The sequence below is a fragment of the Rhinatrema bivittatum genome, chromosome 3, assembly GCF_901001135.1.
Source record: "Rhinatrema bivittatum chromosome 3, aRhiBiv1.1, whole genome shotgun sequence".
Lineage (NCBI taxonomy): Eukaryota > Metazoa > Chordata > Amphibia > Gymnophiona > Rhinatrematidae > Rhinatrema > Rhinatrema bivittatum.
Window position 1 is genome coordinate 320,721,046 of NC_042617.1, and position 16,008 is coordinate 320,737,053.

Here is a 16,008-nt window from a genome sequence, read left to right on the forward strand (position 1 = left end):
ATGGTTCGACTCTTTCCTTAGCAACAGAGGCTACAAGGTAAAAAAACAACAAAGAATCCCCTCACACTAACTCCCCATTTGGAGTCCCCCAAGGCTCCTCATTATCACCCACTCTGTTCAATATCTACCTACTCCCTCTCTGCCATTTACTCTCAAAATTAAATCTGAAGTTCTACATATATGCAGACGACGTTCAAATTTTAATCCTCATATCTAATTCACTGGATTCAGCTCTCAAAATATGGGATTCTCACTTGCAAACGATCAACCTCTACCTTTCAAGCCTCAACCTGGTGCTTAACACTAACAAGACAGAACTCCTGCTCATCACCCCAGAAGGTAGTCCCTTCCAAAAGCTACACACCAACACAAATTTCCCACGCAAGAGACCTTGGAGTCATAATAGTCAGTCACCTGAGCCTAAAGAAATTTATAAACCACACTACGAAGGAGTGCTTCTACAAGCTACAGGTACTCAAAAAACTCAAGCCGCTTCTCTTCCATCATGATTTCAGATGGGTCCTCCAAGCCATCCTGTTCTCCAAGGTCGATTACTGCAACTCCATCTTGCAAGGTCTTCCTGCTACTACAATAAAACCCCTCCAGCTGATTCAAAACGCGGCGGCGAGAATCCTGACAAATACTAATCGGAGAGAGCACATCTCTCCCATATTAAAAGAGCTTCATTGGCTCCCAGTAAACTTTAGGATTCTACATAAATCACTTACAATTATTCACAAAAACATTCAGACGCCTCTTGACCTGCTACACCCTCTCAAACTTCACTCTACAGCCAGACCCTTAAGGGAAACCTACAAAGGATCCTTACATGTTCCCCCTATCAAAGCGGTGCACCAGAGACCGGGCTTTTTCAACAATAGGTCCCTCCATTTGGAACTCCATGCCCACGGACCTCAGGCAGGAAACCTGTCTCCTAACTTTTAAAAAGAAACTCAAGACATGGCTTTTCGGTCGAGCCTTTCCCTGTTCCTAGTCCAATAGCATGACTCAGAACTGTTCCCATCTCCACTGTAATTAAACTAGCACTAAGACTCGCTAATGCGTCATAACGAGATTGGCTCCTTGCCTCCCTCCCACATCCCCACCTGTATATAGTATACTATCTCTGTTCTCCCCCCTTTATTTTCCTATCCCCAGTTTTTGCTCCCTTGTTATAATGTAACTTTATGCTTCATCAAATTTTGTCTTTTGTTAATTGGTTATGGTTAATTGCTTAGTTCGATGTAAACCGAGTTGATTTGATTTGTATCAAGAAAGTCAGTATATAAAAGCCTTAAATAAATAAATATCTTCCACCTGGGAAGGTAGACCATGGTGGTTCAATATTTGCCTTTCAATCTCCACGCCATCAGATGGAGGGATTGATGCATTGGATGGAGGAGGGAGCCTCCCTCTTGTGTTAGCAGTTGGTGGGCTCCCAGTGGAATTTGAGGGTGTATGGAAAGTTGAATGAGATATGCATATCATGTTGTCTCGGCCAGGCTGGAGCTATGAGAATCTTGTCCGCTATGTCTTGAATACATTTCTGAATTGTCCTTGATATTAGCGGTATGGGAGGGAGGGTGTAGAGCAGGCCCTCCGTCCATGGAATGAGAAAGGCATCTGGGGCAAATGGAGCAAGAGACTTCTGTTTGACGGTTGTGTTCCGTGGCAAAGAGGTCGATTGTTGGGAAGCTCCACTGTTTGAATATGGTGAGGGCCACTTCGATTCATGCAGGTGAAAAACCCTGCTTAGGTGATCCGCCGTGACATTGTCCAGATCCGGCAGGTATGTAGCCTGGAGTGATACTCCAATGGGCCAATGCATTCAACGTATCTGAAGTGCTTCAACAGTGTCCATGAACCGGACCCTCCTTTGTTTATGTAAATCATGGAGACTTGACTGTCTGTAGACCATGAGGCGTTTTCTCTGGATTTGAGGTCTGTAGCGCTTTCGAGATCGCACATAATTCTAGGAGGTTGATCTGTATTTGGATTCCTGGGGAGACCATAACCCCTGAGTTGTGAGATCGGCGAGTTGGGCTTCCCAACCTTTCCTGGAAGCATATTTATTTATTTATTTATTTTTACTTTTTATATACCGGCATTCGCGATGGGAGTCGCATCATGTCGTGAATGTCAGCTGATGAGGAGGCACTTGGAAGGGGGCTCCTGATAAGTTGGTGGGAGACAGCCACCATTGAATGTCCGTGAGCATTGGTCTAGTTAGGGTATCCTGGTTGATACTGCTTGTAGGAACTGAGACCAGTGATATTTTATGCCCCATTGTACGTGGCGCATTTGTAGTCTCATGTGGGGAACCACATAATAGCTGCTGCCATATGACCCAACAGTTGAAGTATTTGGCGTGCCGAGGCATGAGATTGGTTGCATAACCTCTGCACCAAGGAGAGAGCTCGAATTCTGTCCTATAGAAGGTAGGCTCTCTCCTCTACTGTATTGATGAGGGCCCCGATGAAATGCAGCTCCCAGTTCTTGTAACTGTTCCACGGTTTCTTGAGCCACCCTTTCCCTTGCAGCCAGGAGCACAGGGGGAAACCATATACAAGTCCTGGAGCAGGCAAGAATTCTTATGAGTAGCCGTCTCTTATCACACTGAGGATCCATTGGACTATTGTGATTTTGATCCACTCTTCATAAAACTGAGTCAGACGTCCTCCAATACAAGAAGAGGAGTGGACCGGCATCGCTTGATTGAGAGGACTTTGCTCCATCAGAACCCTGGCCAAGACCTTCTCTGCCTGATTTTCTCTGCCCTTGAAAGGGCTGATTCCAGGATTGCTGCCTCCCAGCACCTTGCCACTGAGCTCCTACTGAGGGCCTACTCTGACAAAACCATCTGTTTTACCGAAACTGGGAACGCCCAAAGGACCCTCTGTTTCCTTTTGGCTTATCTTCTGGCAGCCTATGCCCCTTGGTCTCAAGACCCTTCACAAGCTCCTCTAAGTCTTCTCCAAACAGTTTTCCCTTGAATGGTAAGGCTCCCAACTGAGACTCAGACCAAACATCCACTGACCAGTTCCTCAACGAGAGGAGCCTCCTGGCCAACACCACAATACTGGACAAAGTCATACAGGGAATCCAAAACATAAGCTGCTGCTGCCTCCAGACAGTCCACCTGCTTAGCTTCGGACAGAGATAGCTGCACCCTGCGTAAACTAGCTCTCTGCATGAATCTACTGCACATGGCAGCATGTGCAGTAGATTCATGCAACCACCCCCTCACCCACACTCAGGTTAGAGATCTTGGGGTAAAACTAGACAAGCGCCTTAATCTAAAGAATATGATCAACACCATAACCAAAGACTGCTTCCACAGACTACAGACATTAAAAAGACTCAAACCTCTCCTATATTTCCACGACTTTAGGACAGTTCTTCAATCCTTGATATTTGCCAAAATAGACTACTGCAGCGCTCTACTCACAGGCCTACCTAACTCAATCCACCAAGCCATTACAGATGATACAGAACGCCACAGCCAGAATTTTGACCGGCACCAACCGGAGAGCTCATATCACGCCCATCCTCCGAAACCTACACTGGTCTACAGAGTCCTACACAAATCACTAACTTTAATACACAAATCCATCCATAATCACCTCCATCTTGACCTTGAAATCCCTTTCAAACTCCATACCTCCAACAGACCAATGAGAGAAATCTACAAAGGAGCACGTCAAGCCCCTCCAACTAAAGCCACACGCCTCATCTCAACCAGGGACCGAGCTTTTTCGACAGCAGGCCCAGCCATCTGGAACAACCTCCCTGCAGAACTCAGGCTGGAACCTTGCCTACTAACATTTAAGAAAAAACTCAAAACTTGGCTGTTCCGCCAAGCCTTCCCGGATCCCTCGGACACACATTAGATGATTCTGCTCAAGAGCAATGAAACCTTGCTACTCCTCTAAATACCGCATTCGCATTAGTTTGTCTTCAAATAAGTGGACTAACACTAGACCGGATTCTGTTATGTCTCTTGTATTTAATTTAATACCCTCTTCGGGCCTTTTTCTTCCAGCTGCCTAAGCTTCCAAGTTCACAGTCCTCGTTAAATGTAACTTTTGTTTCTTGATTATAAAAAAAAAGTTGTTCCTTCTGTTATCTACCCCTGTTCGATGTAAACCGATCTGATATGGTATTTAACCATGAAGGTCGGTATAGAAAAATGCTAAATAAATGCAGACACCTCAAATATCTTCTTGAGATGTATCACCAACTTCCTGTCCTGCATGTCCTTCAGCACCGCTGAACCAGCCACAAGGATGGTAGTCTTAGTGACTGCAGAAACAGACACGTCCACCTTAAGGAACGCCAACTCCGAGCGTGCCCTCAGGCATTGGATACAATGCCATCGCCCAGCCCACCTTCAGAGTGTCCAACTCCCTGACAACCAGCTTTTTTAGACTTGTGAAAAGGGAAGGCCTTTACTGGACCCCTCAGGCCATCCATGACTGGGTTCACTCCCTCTTGATCAGACTCTTCCCGAGGAACCTTGATCCTCAGTTCCAAGAACATGAGGGATCAAGGGCCACAACTCTTCCTCCTGGAACAAATGGGTCATCCCCTTCCACAACACGCACCTAGTCCAAACTCCCCCCCCCCGATTGCAGGGATTGCACCTCTACCATCTGTGACTTTTCTCAAACATCAAGGGGCTTTAAAGTAGCTCCCGGCTGTGACAGAGCAAGCAAGCTGCTCCCAAACTGCAGTTAACTTGATCTAATCCACACCACAATGGAAGAATTAGAGAGCAGGACTCCTAGCAGAGAACAAACAAGAGTAAGAAACATTGTCACCAGGGCTTACTTCACTGCAGGAGCAAGGCCCAAATTTCTATCCATTTCAACAATAGTAAGAAGGCTGAATCTCCAAGTTAATTTTTTTGCTATAAGAGCTGAAATCTAAACTCCCATCCAACAGCTGAAGGCAGAGAACACTGGCTGAATTAGTTCTATACACCACATATTCTGGTGATGTCATAAAAAAAAATAGAACTTTGCCTCCATGAGTTCCTGTCTTATCAACCCTGTCTTATCAAGTTCAAGAAGAAATTGAAGACCTGGCTATTCAAACGAGCCTACCCTGAATAGTCCAGCCCTTGCACCTAACCATTTCTGTTGTATATAATAGCTAAGTAACTGCTGTATATAGTACCACTAATACTGTACATATCTACATGTATATAATTCCACCAATACTGTAAATTGTTTTAATTTGTTTAATGCCCCTGCGGCTTGTTCTCTATCCTTCTATGCTTCTCTATCGTTCTCCCATTCCATGTTCCATTGCCCTGTTATAATGTAATTTTCTGCTCTGCTGTTAAAATGTGAACCGGTGTGATGTCCCCACTAACGCCGGTATATAAAAGTTTCAAATAAATAAATAAATAAATGAGTGCTGGATGAATATATATCCCTAGGTTTGGGAGTGGTGGAACAGAAGGTAGAGGAAGGAAGCTATTTATTCAGGCAAGCAACGATACAAGTTCCATCCATGCAACAGCCCCCACAGAATGGGTACAGCACTGGCAAGAGGACTGCTAGTTTCCCCTACCAGTTTTCCTCATCCCTCTTCTAAAAGGACTGCCTCCACTTTAGTGAACATTTGTTCTATAAACACCTTCCTCCCCAAAGGTAAAAGGTGGCAAGGAAGTTGAATGTGATACTCATGGGTAAAAAGTCAACTTACTTGGGAAAATTTCATTGAGGAATTCAACTTCTTCCTGGAAATTCCTGTGTGGGTACTCCTGGTGGGATGGCTTCATGAAGTTCTTGCGAGAATAAAAGAAATTCTGAAAAATAAATCAGAACCTAGTTATACACTGGCTCTACTGAATTCAATTCAGTGTTCTAGGAGCCAAATTTCATGCAGAACATGACCTTCATGGGGAGGGCTGTTCTACTGCATCTAGGAATGCCTAGCAAGAGCGCCAAGCCAAATACTGCTGTGTTTACTGCTATGAAGGAAACAGTAATGAAGGGCTGTGCATGAAGAGTACCCAAGGGTCTAGAACTGCACTTACAAAAAGAGGAAACTAATATAAATACAAACTCATCTTGTATGTCTTTCAGTTGCAAAGCATGCAGCATGCCCAAAGCAAGACATAGAAAACTGGTAACTGGCATTTTAGAAAAGTTTACTGAAAGCTACTGAAGCAATTTAATTAGTATTTTTATATACTCTTCACTGTTAATTTGTTTCAAGTCCAATGTTCTGCTGTAGCCTTTAGCATGTTGCTCACCTGGAAGTCATCAAATCCACAGTACTCCCTAGCGAGCTCCAGCAAGGGAACCAGTGCTTGCAGTAAGAGGGTGGTACCACATGTCTTCAAAATGAAACGTCTCTTGGAGACAAACATGCTACTCTCACTGCAAGGAAAAAACATCAATATTACATTAACCAGCTGTTTGTAGATCACTGTATATATTTTAAAAAGTGTATATTGCTATCACACTAAGCAAACCTTCAGGTCTACTACAGCAAAATCTCTTATCCAGAGCCTTCATTTACAACTTACCTTAGTCCAATCATTGCAATGACAATACAAAAGCATGAGCCCTAAATCAAGCCATTAGGAGTCACTTTTGCACCATGATGACTTCTTACCCAAAGAATCCCCAGCTCTGACCAACCTAGGGAGAAGTTCTAAGGTGGGAATCATATCCAGGTCCACAGCACTGCCACTGAGTAACCTTGAAAAGGTGACAGTGATAGGGGGTGAAATTCTTCAATTCCAGAAACAAGAGTGGGATCTGGAAGTGATTGTATTTCATGATCTTAACCTGGCCAAACAGGTGGATAAAGCAACAGCAAAAGCCTGAAAGATGCTTAAAGCGAGAGGAATGATCAACAGAAAAAAAGATGGTAATATTGCCCCTGTACAGGTCCCTAGTGAGACTTCATTTGGAATACTGTGTACAATTTTGGAGTGCGCACTTTCAAAAGAATAAACAGGATGGAGTTGGTCCAGAGGGTGGCTACTAAAATGGTTAGTGGTCTTCATTCTAAAACATATTGGGTAGACAAAACGTTTTCTCCAAGGACAAGCAAGTGGTAGTCCTCACACAAAGGTGACATCAGATGAAGCCACAATGCGGAAAACATGTTAAAGTTTCTAAAACTGACTAGGCACACTGAGCATGCCCTATACTATACATCCATGCGGGGTCCCTCTCCAGTCTTTCTGTGGAGCCGTAAGCCTCATGGTGTGAGTGAGCTCACTTTTGGCTGTTTTTGGCCTTGTAAAAACTCATTTTTCTCACTTTTTTTTCTATGCTAATTCATCACCGGGTCCCTATCAGTGCCATTCCTGAAGTGCTCCTAGTCAGGGTTTTCAGTGATTTGGGTAAGTTTCCTTACGCAGTCAATACCCGTGGTGGCGGTGTCTACAGTACCCAAGGATCATGTCCATCATGGATCCACATGAGATATGTGCCCTCTTCCTGAGGGCATTGCATGATGTCCGGGGTTTCTGCTTAAGCACCCAAATGGCCCTGAAGGGACTTCTGCTTCAATTCAACAAAATGAAACAGCATTTTGGGTAGATGTCCGAGCCATCAGCATTGAAGGACCAAGGAGCCACACCAATGGTCACCAAGCCATCGAAATTGGCGGGACAGTTAGTTCTGTCAATGCCATCAGATAGGGGTGTCAGACTGACCACAGTTGATCTTCTCCAGGTCGAGGACAGGAAAATTAGTTCTTACCTGTTAATTTTCGTTCCTGTAGTACCACGGATCAGTCCAGACAGTGGGTTGAGCCTCCTTTCCAGCAGGTGGAGACAGACTAAAACTTGCAGGATGCCCTATATCAGGACAGAGCCTATCCTCTAACCCTTCAGTATAACGTATGTCAAAGCATAAAACAATAAACCCAAGAATAGGATCAAGCAAGTAACAAAAAAGCTCAACGGAGTAACCATAGATTAATGTAGAAGCATGGTATACCTATACGCTCTTGCATAAACTTGGTATAAAATAACCACCAAGGCTTCCGGTGTAAATGCTCAGTAATCTTGCACCAAGGAAAATATGAAAATCTGCAGACCTGTAAGAAAACAAGCTTCAAGAGGACAGAAGACAGGGAAGGGCGTCTGGACTGACCCGTGGTACTACAGGAACAAAAATTAACAGGTAAGAACTAATTTTCCTTTCCTGTACGTACCTGGATCAGTCCAGACAGTGGGATGTACCAAAGCTTCCTAAACTGGGTGGGACCGAGACAGTCCCGCTCGAAGCACTTGCTGCCCAAAGGAACCGAACACCGGAGCGTGTACATCCAGACGGTAGTGCCGAGCAAAAGTGTGCAGAGACGTCCAAGTGGCGGCCCTGCAAATCTCCTGCGGGGAGACAGATTGACTCTCCGCCCACGAAGTAGCCTGAGAACGCAGAGAATGGGCCTTCAGACCCTCAGGAAGCGGACGACCTTGACAAAGATACGCCGAGGAAATGGCTTCCTTCAACCATCGAGCAATCGTGGTCTTAGAAGCCTGCTTACTGCGGTTGGGACCACTCCAAAGGATGAAGAGATGGTCCGATACCCGGAAGTCATTGGTGACCTGGAGATAGCGAAGCAAGACTTGTTTCACATCTAGCCGACGAAGGTCGCCACCCGCCGTACCCGCAATCTCCTCCAGAGAGAACTCTGGGAGTTCGACCGACTGGTTGACATGAAAAGCGGAGACAACCTTAGGCAGGAAGGAAGGAACCATCCTGAGAGAATCCCGGAATCTGAGAAACACAAGAAGGGCTCCCGACAGGACAGCGCCTGAAGCTTGGAAATACGGCGAGCAGAGGAAATAGAGACCAGAAAGACAGTCTTTAGAGTAAGATCCTTGAGTGTAGCGTGGAGAAGAGGCTCGAAGGGAGCCGCACAGAGAGCAAGAAGGACCAGGTTGAGACTCCACGACGGACACGTGGCCCGAGAGGGGGGCAGAGGTGTCTAACGCCTCTCAGGAAACAAATCACGTCAGGGTGAGCTGCTAAGGCATGACCGTCCACCCGACCCAGGAGAGAGCCGACCGCAGAGACTTGAACGCGGAGAGAACTGAAGGAGAGGCCCTTAGAGAGACCCTTCTGAAGAAAAGAAAGAATCAAAGGAATCGAGGCGGAGCACGCAGGGACACCCGCCTCCGTACACGCGGACTCAAACTTTCCAGATGCGCACATAGGCCAGAGAAGTCGACTGCTTCCGGGCACGCAGCAGGGTGGAGATGACCTCCTCCCTATAACCTTTGCGCCTCAGGCGACGCCGTTCAAAAGCCAGGCCACAAGACAGAAGCGATCGGCCTGGTCGAAAAATACAGGCCCCTGCTGGAGGAGATGAGGGAGATGACAGAGGTGCAGGGGCCCGTCCACTGCTAGATTGATGAGATCCGCGAACCACGGCCTTCGCGGCCACTCGGGAGCGACGAGAATCTCCGGTCCCCGGTGGAGCTCGATTCTCCTGAGAACTTTCCCCACCAGTGGCCACGGGGGAAACATGTACAGAAGGACATCCGCTGGCCAAGGTAGAGCCAGAGCATCCACGCCCTCTGCGCTGTGCTCCCTCCAGCGGCTGAAGAACCAATTGGCCTTGGCATTGCACAGAGTCGCCATGAGGTCGAGGTGAGGAGGACCCCACCTGTCCACTATCAGAGCCATGGCTGCGTCCGAGAGCTCCCACTCTCCCGGATCGAGCGACTGCCGGCTGAGGAAGTCGGCTTGAACATTGTCTTTTCCGGCGATGTGAGAGGCCGTAAGGCACTGTAGATGACGCTCCGCCCAAGCGAGGAGACTGCTGGCTTCTAAGGCTACCAGGGGACTGCGAGTGCCCCCTTGGCGATTGATGTAGGCGACTGGTGGAGTTGGACAGGACTCGTACCGCCTTGCCGCGGATCAGGGGAAGGAACTCCTGAAGGGCCAGGCGGACCGCCAAAGTTTCCAGTCGATTGATGTGCCAGCGCGACTGAGTCTGGGACCATGTCCCCTGGGTGGACTGAGAAAGGCAGACCGCACCCCAGCCCAACAGGCTGGCGTCCGTGGTTACTATCGTCCACTGTGGAGCTTGAAGAGGCATCCCTTGCAGGAGATGAGGCATTACAGTCACCACTGTAATTCGTCGGTAGTAGATTCCAAGAACGGAAGGACTACGTGGAACTGCTCCGACACTGGCTGCCAACGAGATAGCAAAGCTTTCTGTAACGGACGCATATGAGCAAAGGCCCAGGGGACCAGATCGATGGTAGAAGCCATGGAGCCCAGGACATGGAGATACTCCCAGGCTGTTGGGGAAGATAGGGCAATCAGATTCTGGACCTGATCGATCAGCTTGAGGGCTCACGCCCGATGTAAGAATACCTCGCCTACTCAGGTGTCAAAGTGTGCTCCCAGAAATTCCAACTCCTGGGAGGGCTGAAGCTTGCTCTTGGAAAAGTTCACTATCCACCCGAGAGAGGCAAGGAGCTCCAAGACGCGATCCACCGCCCGCCGGCAAGAGGTCTCCGACTTGGCCCTGATGAGCCAATCGTCCAGATAGGGATGGACGAGAATCCCCTCCCGGCACAAGGCCACTGCCACTACTACCATGACCTTCGTGAAGGTGCGAGGAGCGGTTGCGAGGCTGAAGGGGAGAGCTCGAAACTGGAAGTCCTGGTTGAGAATGTGGAATCGGAGATACTTCTGGTAGTCGCGGTGGATGGGAATATGAAAATATGCTTCTGCGAGATCGAGGGAAGCAAGGAACTCTCCGGGACGGACCGCCGCAATGACCGCCCGTAGGGTTTCCATGCGGATGTGGGGGAACTTGAGGGCCCGATTGACCCTCTTGAGGTCCAGGATTGGGCGGAAGGACCCATCCTTTTTTGGCACGGTGAAGTAAATAGAATACTGGCCGGTGCCAATTTCCCCTTTTGGGACTGGGACCACCGCCCCCAGATCCAGAAGCTTGGAGAGAGTCTGGACCACAGTGTCCCTCTTGGCCCGGCCGCAAGGGGAGAACAGAAAGATCTGGAAGTTCCCTGACTAGGTCGAAAGCGTACCCGTCTCTGATAATGTCGAGGACCCACTGATCCGACGTGATTTTGACCCATTCCTCGAAAAACAGGGAGAGGCGTCCACTGAGGTAAGGGACCAAGGAATGGGTCAGCTGAACTTCATTGCGTGGCAGGTTTAGCGGTGGTACGCACGGGCTGGCCCTCGCGAAAAGGCCGCCTGCCACGAAAGGACTGCGACTAGGACTGCGCACAAGACCCCCTCGCAGCACCACCCCACCCGCGAGAAGCGGAGCGACGCTGACCCCTGAAGCGAAAGCGAGGGGCCACGAAGGACCGGGAAGACTTAGGACAGTCCTCTGAAAGCTTATGGACCTTGTTGTCAGCCAAGGAGTCCATAAGCTTGTCGAGGTCCTCGCCAAAGAGCATCTTACCTTTGAAGGGAAGCGTGCCCAGCCGGGTCTGAGGACTAATCAGCCGACCAGTGGCATAGCCAAAGGAGCCTCCGGGCAGCCACTGCCAAAACCATCGCCTTTGCCTGCACATGGACCAAATCATAGAGGGCGTCCGACACGAAAGCGATTACCGCCTCCAGACGATCAGCTTGTTCTGCCTCACCTGGCAGAAGCTCCCGGGCGCAGAGTAACTGTTGGACCCACTGGAGGCCCGCCCGCATCATGAGACTGCTACAGCAGGACGCCCGAACCGAGAGGGCCAGGACGTCAAAGATGCGCTTCAGGTGAGCCTCCAGCTTACGATCTTGTGAATCCTTCAAGGCCGTGGAACCTTCCACCGGAATTCATGGTGTGCTTGGCCACTGCTGAAACATAAGAATCCACCGATGGATATCGCAACAGCTCCAAGCCCTCTTCCGGGAGGGGATAGAGCTTATCCATCGCACGCCCCACCCGGAGCGCACCCTCAGGAGCCTCCCATTCCCGCAGGATAAGGAGCTTAAGCATGGGGTGGAAGGGAAAGGCCGAGGCCGGAGCCCTCCCAAAACCGGGTTCATATCCTTAGGGAGTGAGGCCATGAGATTATCCACGGAGGGACTTTCCAGACCCAGCTCCTCCAAAACAAAAGGGAGGAGGGGCTCTAACTCCTCCTTACGAAAAAGACGAAGGGCTCTGGGGTCATCCCCCTCTGGGGGGGCATCCGTCGAATCCGAGGAAGCAGCGGGGTCCAAGGACCCGGGAGACACCGGGGGGGGGGGGCACCCCCGGGACCACCCGCACCGGAACTGGTCCCTGGGGCTCCGCGGCCGGTCCAGTGGTCAAAGGTGCTGAACGAGGGATTTTTGGCGAGGGGCTTTCATCCAACTCATGCAGGCTAGCTAGATAAGATTTGTGCACGAGGATGAAATCCGCGGAAAAAGGGACCCTGGATTTGCCGGGAGGGGGGACGAGGGAAGGTCAGGACCCCCCTCCTGGGGACCCGCAGGGGCCAAATCGGGGGTTAAATCAAAAAGATCCGGCCCCCCAGCCCCAGGGAGCACTGAAATCTGCCCCGATGAAAAATCCAAGATGGCGGCCGTTCCCGGGCTCTGCCGACCCGGGAAAGGCCTAGCCATGCCGGGAGGAGTGGAGCCCCGGGCTAAATTTGCTTGTCCTTCTGACGAGGGACCTTCCCTACCCGGCAGGCAAGCCGTGCAGAGGCCTTGACTTGAAAAATGCGAAGAGGACAGCCCACAAGAAAGACAGGCTATCAGCCGGGACATAGCTAAACCTCGGCTGAAGAAAAAAAAAGTTGAAAAAAAGCTTGATTGACAGCCTGCACAGCAGGAGACAGCAGGTGGGAAACCTGCTGCCTTCTGCTTCTCTGACTGCCCATTCTAGCCCTACTCTGACCAGAAAAAAGTAAAAAAGCTGGTCAACTGCTGCAAATAAGTTAGAGGTAGGTGAGTACCTGCAACTTATGGAAAGTTTAACACCTTAACTTTATTTTTTTTTTTTTTTTAATGAGCGCAGCAGCGGGTTCAAAACCCTCTCGGCAGCCAGAGGGGGAACGAGGCCCAGAGAGCGTCGGTCCCCACACCTGGAAGCGTCCATGGACTCAGGACTATGCAGGGAACCCACTCCTGCAAAAGGGGACAAGCCCCCCTGAGCCGGGCAAGAGCTGGGAGACTGATGTCTCCCACACAAAAAACAGAAAAGCACTAAAGGCGGCAGAAATTTCCTTCAGAGATCCTTTTTTTTTTTTTAAAAACAAGAACCAAAAGTAGTACTTGCTTGAGCCTAAAGAGAAAGAAGAGGCTGACTAGCTTACAGCAGAGAACCGAAGGGAAGATGCTGCACCTACTGGAGACAGACGAATACTGAAGGGTTAGAGGATAAGCTCTGTCCCGATATAGGGCATCCTGCAAGTTTTAGTCTGTCTCCACCTGCTGGAAAGGAGGCTCAACCCATTGTCTGGACTGATCCGGGTATGTACAGGAAGTCTGTACAATGCCCCTGAAGCAACCAAGCAAGGAGCATCAGTCCTCCACTGGTGCAGGGGGGTCTGTGAGTCTCCACCGTTCCAGAAGCCACTGATCCACCTCAAGGATCTGAAGATCTGGCCACCCCCTCCTTCCTCCCAGTCTTGGCATCTGCAACATTCAAGGAGCTGGAGTGCCACAGGGCTTCGGTCTGTGGCACCGACAGCACCGGACCTGGTGCTGGCCATCCTTGTATTGCTTCTGGAGAAGCTCAACGTGCTTACTGGTGCCTGGTGGGGCACCAAGGCTTTCCCCTACCAATATGGTGGTAGTTGCCGGTTCCTCCAAGGAAGCTCCCACTGAGGCTAGCAGAGATACAGAGGCCTGCTGCCCCCCCCCCCCCCCTCCACTGCCCTACCGGTGCCTGCACCTCTGGACAAAGACTGAGCACTTAGGGACGGATCCCCTGCTAATTACAGTGAAGATGAGGAATCCTATGACACGGGGGGGGGGGGGGTGAATTATGTTTCAGAGTCCTCCGAGGGTCTCCCAGACCCTTCTCCTCCAGAGGAGTGAAGGAAGTCTACACCTGAGGACTTGACCTTCGCAGGGTTTGTAAGGGAGATGGCGAAAGATATCCCCATTTCAGTTATTTACAGAGGAAAATGACAGATACAAAATGCTTGAAATCCTCCAGTCCGTTGAGCCTAAAGAGATCAGGATGATCCTAGTGCACAAGATCCTTAAGGAGCTGCTGCTGAGAATATGGGAACCCCCCCTTCACAGTGCCTCCTGTTAAGGCAGACAGGGTTTACCTTGTCTACAGTGGTTGAATCCGTCCTCAAGAGGGCCAAGCACACGGACTCATTCCTCGGTGTCCACAGGGAAGGACAATAGAACGATGGCTGCTCTTGGGAGGAAAATATTTCAAGGTGACATGCTCATTGCCTGCATTGCTGCCTACCAGCTCTACATGAGCCAGTAATCAAGGGATATCTAGAAGCAGGTGCATAAGGGCCTGGAATGCAGAATATACGAAGTACAAGCAATCTACAATGTTTTCAAGATGGCACAGAGTATCTGCAGCAGGAATCAGCACTCAGAATGGTAGGCTGCAGGCCTCTGATCTCCAGAGTACTGGAATCACTTGCTGATGTGCTGTGTACAGGGGAGAATCTGAGATAGCTCAGCCACATCCCTCATCCTTCGGGACCACCATGAAACCCTCCAACAACTCTGCCTCCTCCCGTCAAAACCATCAGGGCTCCTGTGGCCATCCCAGGCAGCAGAGAGCCCCCAAGCCCTAGCCAGTCCCTCAGTCAACTCCAGGGACGAGGTGTTTTTTTTTATGTTTTATTAAATTTTCAAGTGCAATACAAAATCCAACAATGGTGTAAACACATACAATAAAGATATAAAAATATAACACCTGTAGTTGTGTCATTCCTTGATTATGGCTTGTGTCAGCATGTTATCCCCTCCCCCGTCCCCTCTCTCAAAAGGGTGCATAAGTCTTTACACTAGGGTACTTTCATGATAGCCACAGATTAAGTAGAATCATAAATGAAATTAAATGTAGGTGATGTACAAAGCATGTAGACATATTGCCAATATTATCATATAAGCCAGAAGAGTTACAGAAAACTACATAGCATCCATCATTGTCCGTGGAGATCACTCTATGCTGGGATAGCCCTGAGTTATCTATTATTTTAGGGATGACAACTATTACTAATTCTCACCTTGCAGGCAATGTCCTGATTCGCCATTTGACATGCAGTAGGGTTCCACTGCAATGGAAAGATTAATCAAACAGCTGATGTGGGCATCACACTTACAGGTTGCCAAACCTTGTGATGGGTGGTTACACGATTTTTTACTGCTGTCAAGTAGTCTAGCTGGCGGTAATTTTGTATTTTGGACTTTATTTCAGATATGGTCGGAATTACTGCAGACTTCCAATGTTGGGCGAGAACTGTGCGGGATGCAATTAAAATTATCATACACAACCTTTGCTGATAGTGATCCATCCCTGCAATGGGTGCATTTAATAAAGTGGTTGTGTGTTCCCACGAGAGATATTTTCAGGAGCTGACTCACCCATTGAGCTAAGGTTTGCCAATGACTTATTTTGGGACACTCCCACTATATATGAAAGAGAGCCATTTGCTCCACATTCTCTCCAGGTGAGACTGTGGAATACATCCTAAGTAGCTTTTCAGAATCTAGGTGCCACCTATATAACATCTTATAACTATTTTCCTGTAATCTAGCAGAGATAGAGCATTTACTCGCTTTCATAAATATGACGCCCCACATTTTAGCAGGAACCGGGCCCCCAAATCCCTTTCCTACTGAGTGAGATGATTAGGAGGTTTGGTACTTGGTATGTCAAGCAAGCCATAAATTTTTGATACTCCTTTAGAAAGTGTTGGTGGCGATACATACATTTTCAAATAGAGATAGACTTCCCCTTAATTTGTGTAGAACATATATTTAAAAAAGTGTTTTGAGTTGAGCATATGTTAAATTTGCTTCTTCTATAAAACTTATTTCCTTATCTGCTAATTTTCGTTCCTGTAGTACCATGAATCAGTCC

The 16,008-nt window shown here is 48.7% G+C and overlaps 1 protein-coding gene across 4 annotated transcripts in view; it reads right to left on the reverse strand.

Annotated features, from left to right (window-relative positions):
• AMD1 (adenosylmethionine decarboxylase 1) overlaps positions 1-16,008 on the reverse strand; it is a 131,039-nt gene that overhangs the window by 84,864 nt on the left and 30,167 nt on the right. For all 4 annotated transcript variants that reach the window (XM_029595263.1, XM_029595262.1, XM_029595261.1 and 1 more), the window contains 2 exons: positions 6,266-6,392; positions 5,713-5,815 (listed from right to left, as the gene is read on the reverse strand). In XM_029595263.1, coding sequence (XP_029451123.1) covers positions 5,713-5,815; positions 6,266-6,392 — 230 coding nt within the window. The remainder of the gene's footprint in view (positions 1-5,712; positions 5,816-6,265; positions 6,393-16,008) is intronic.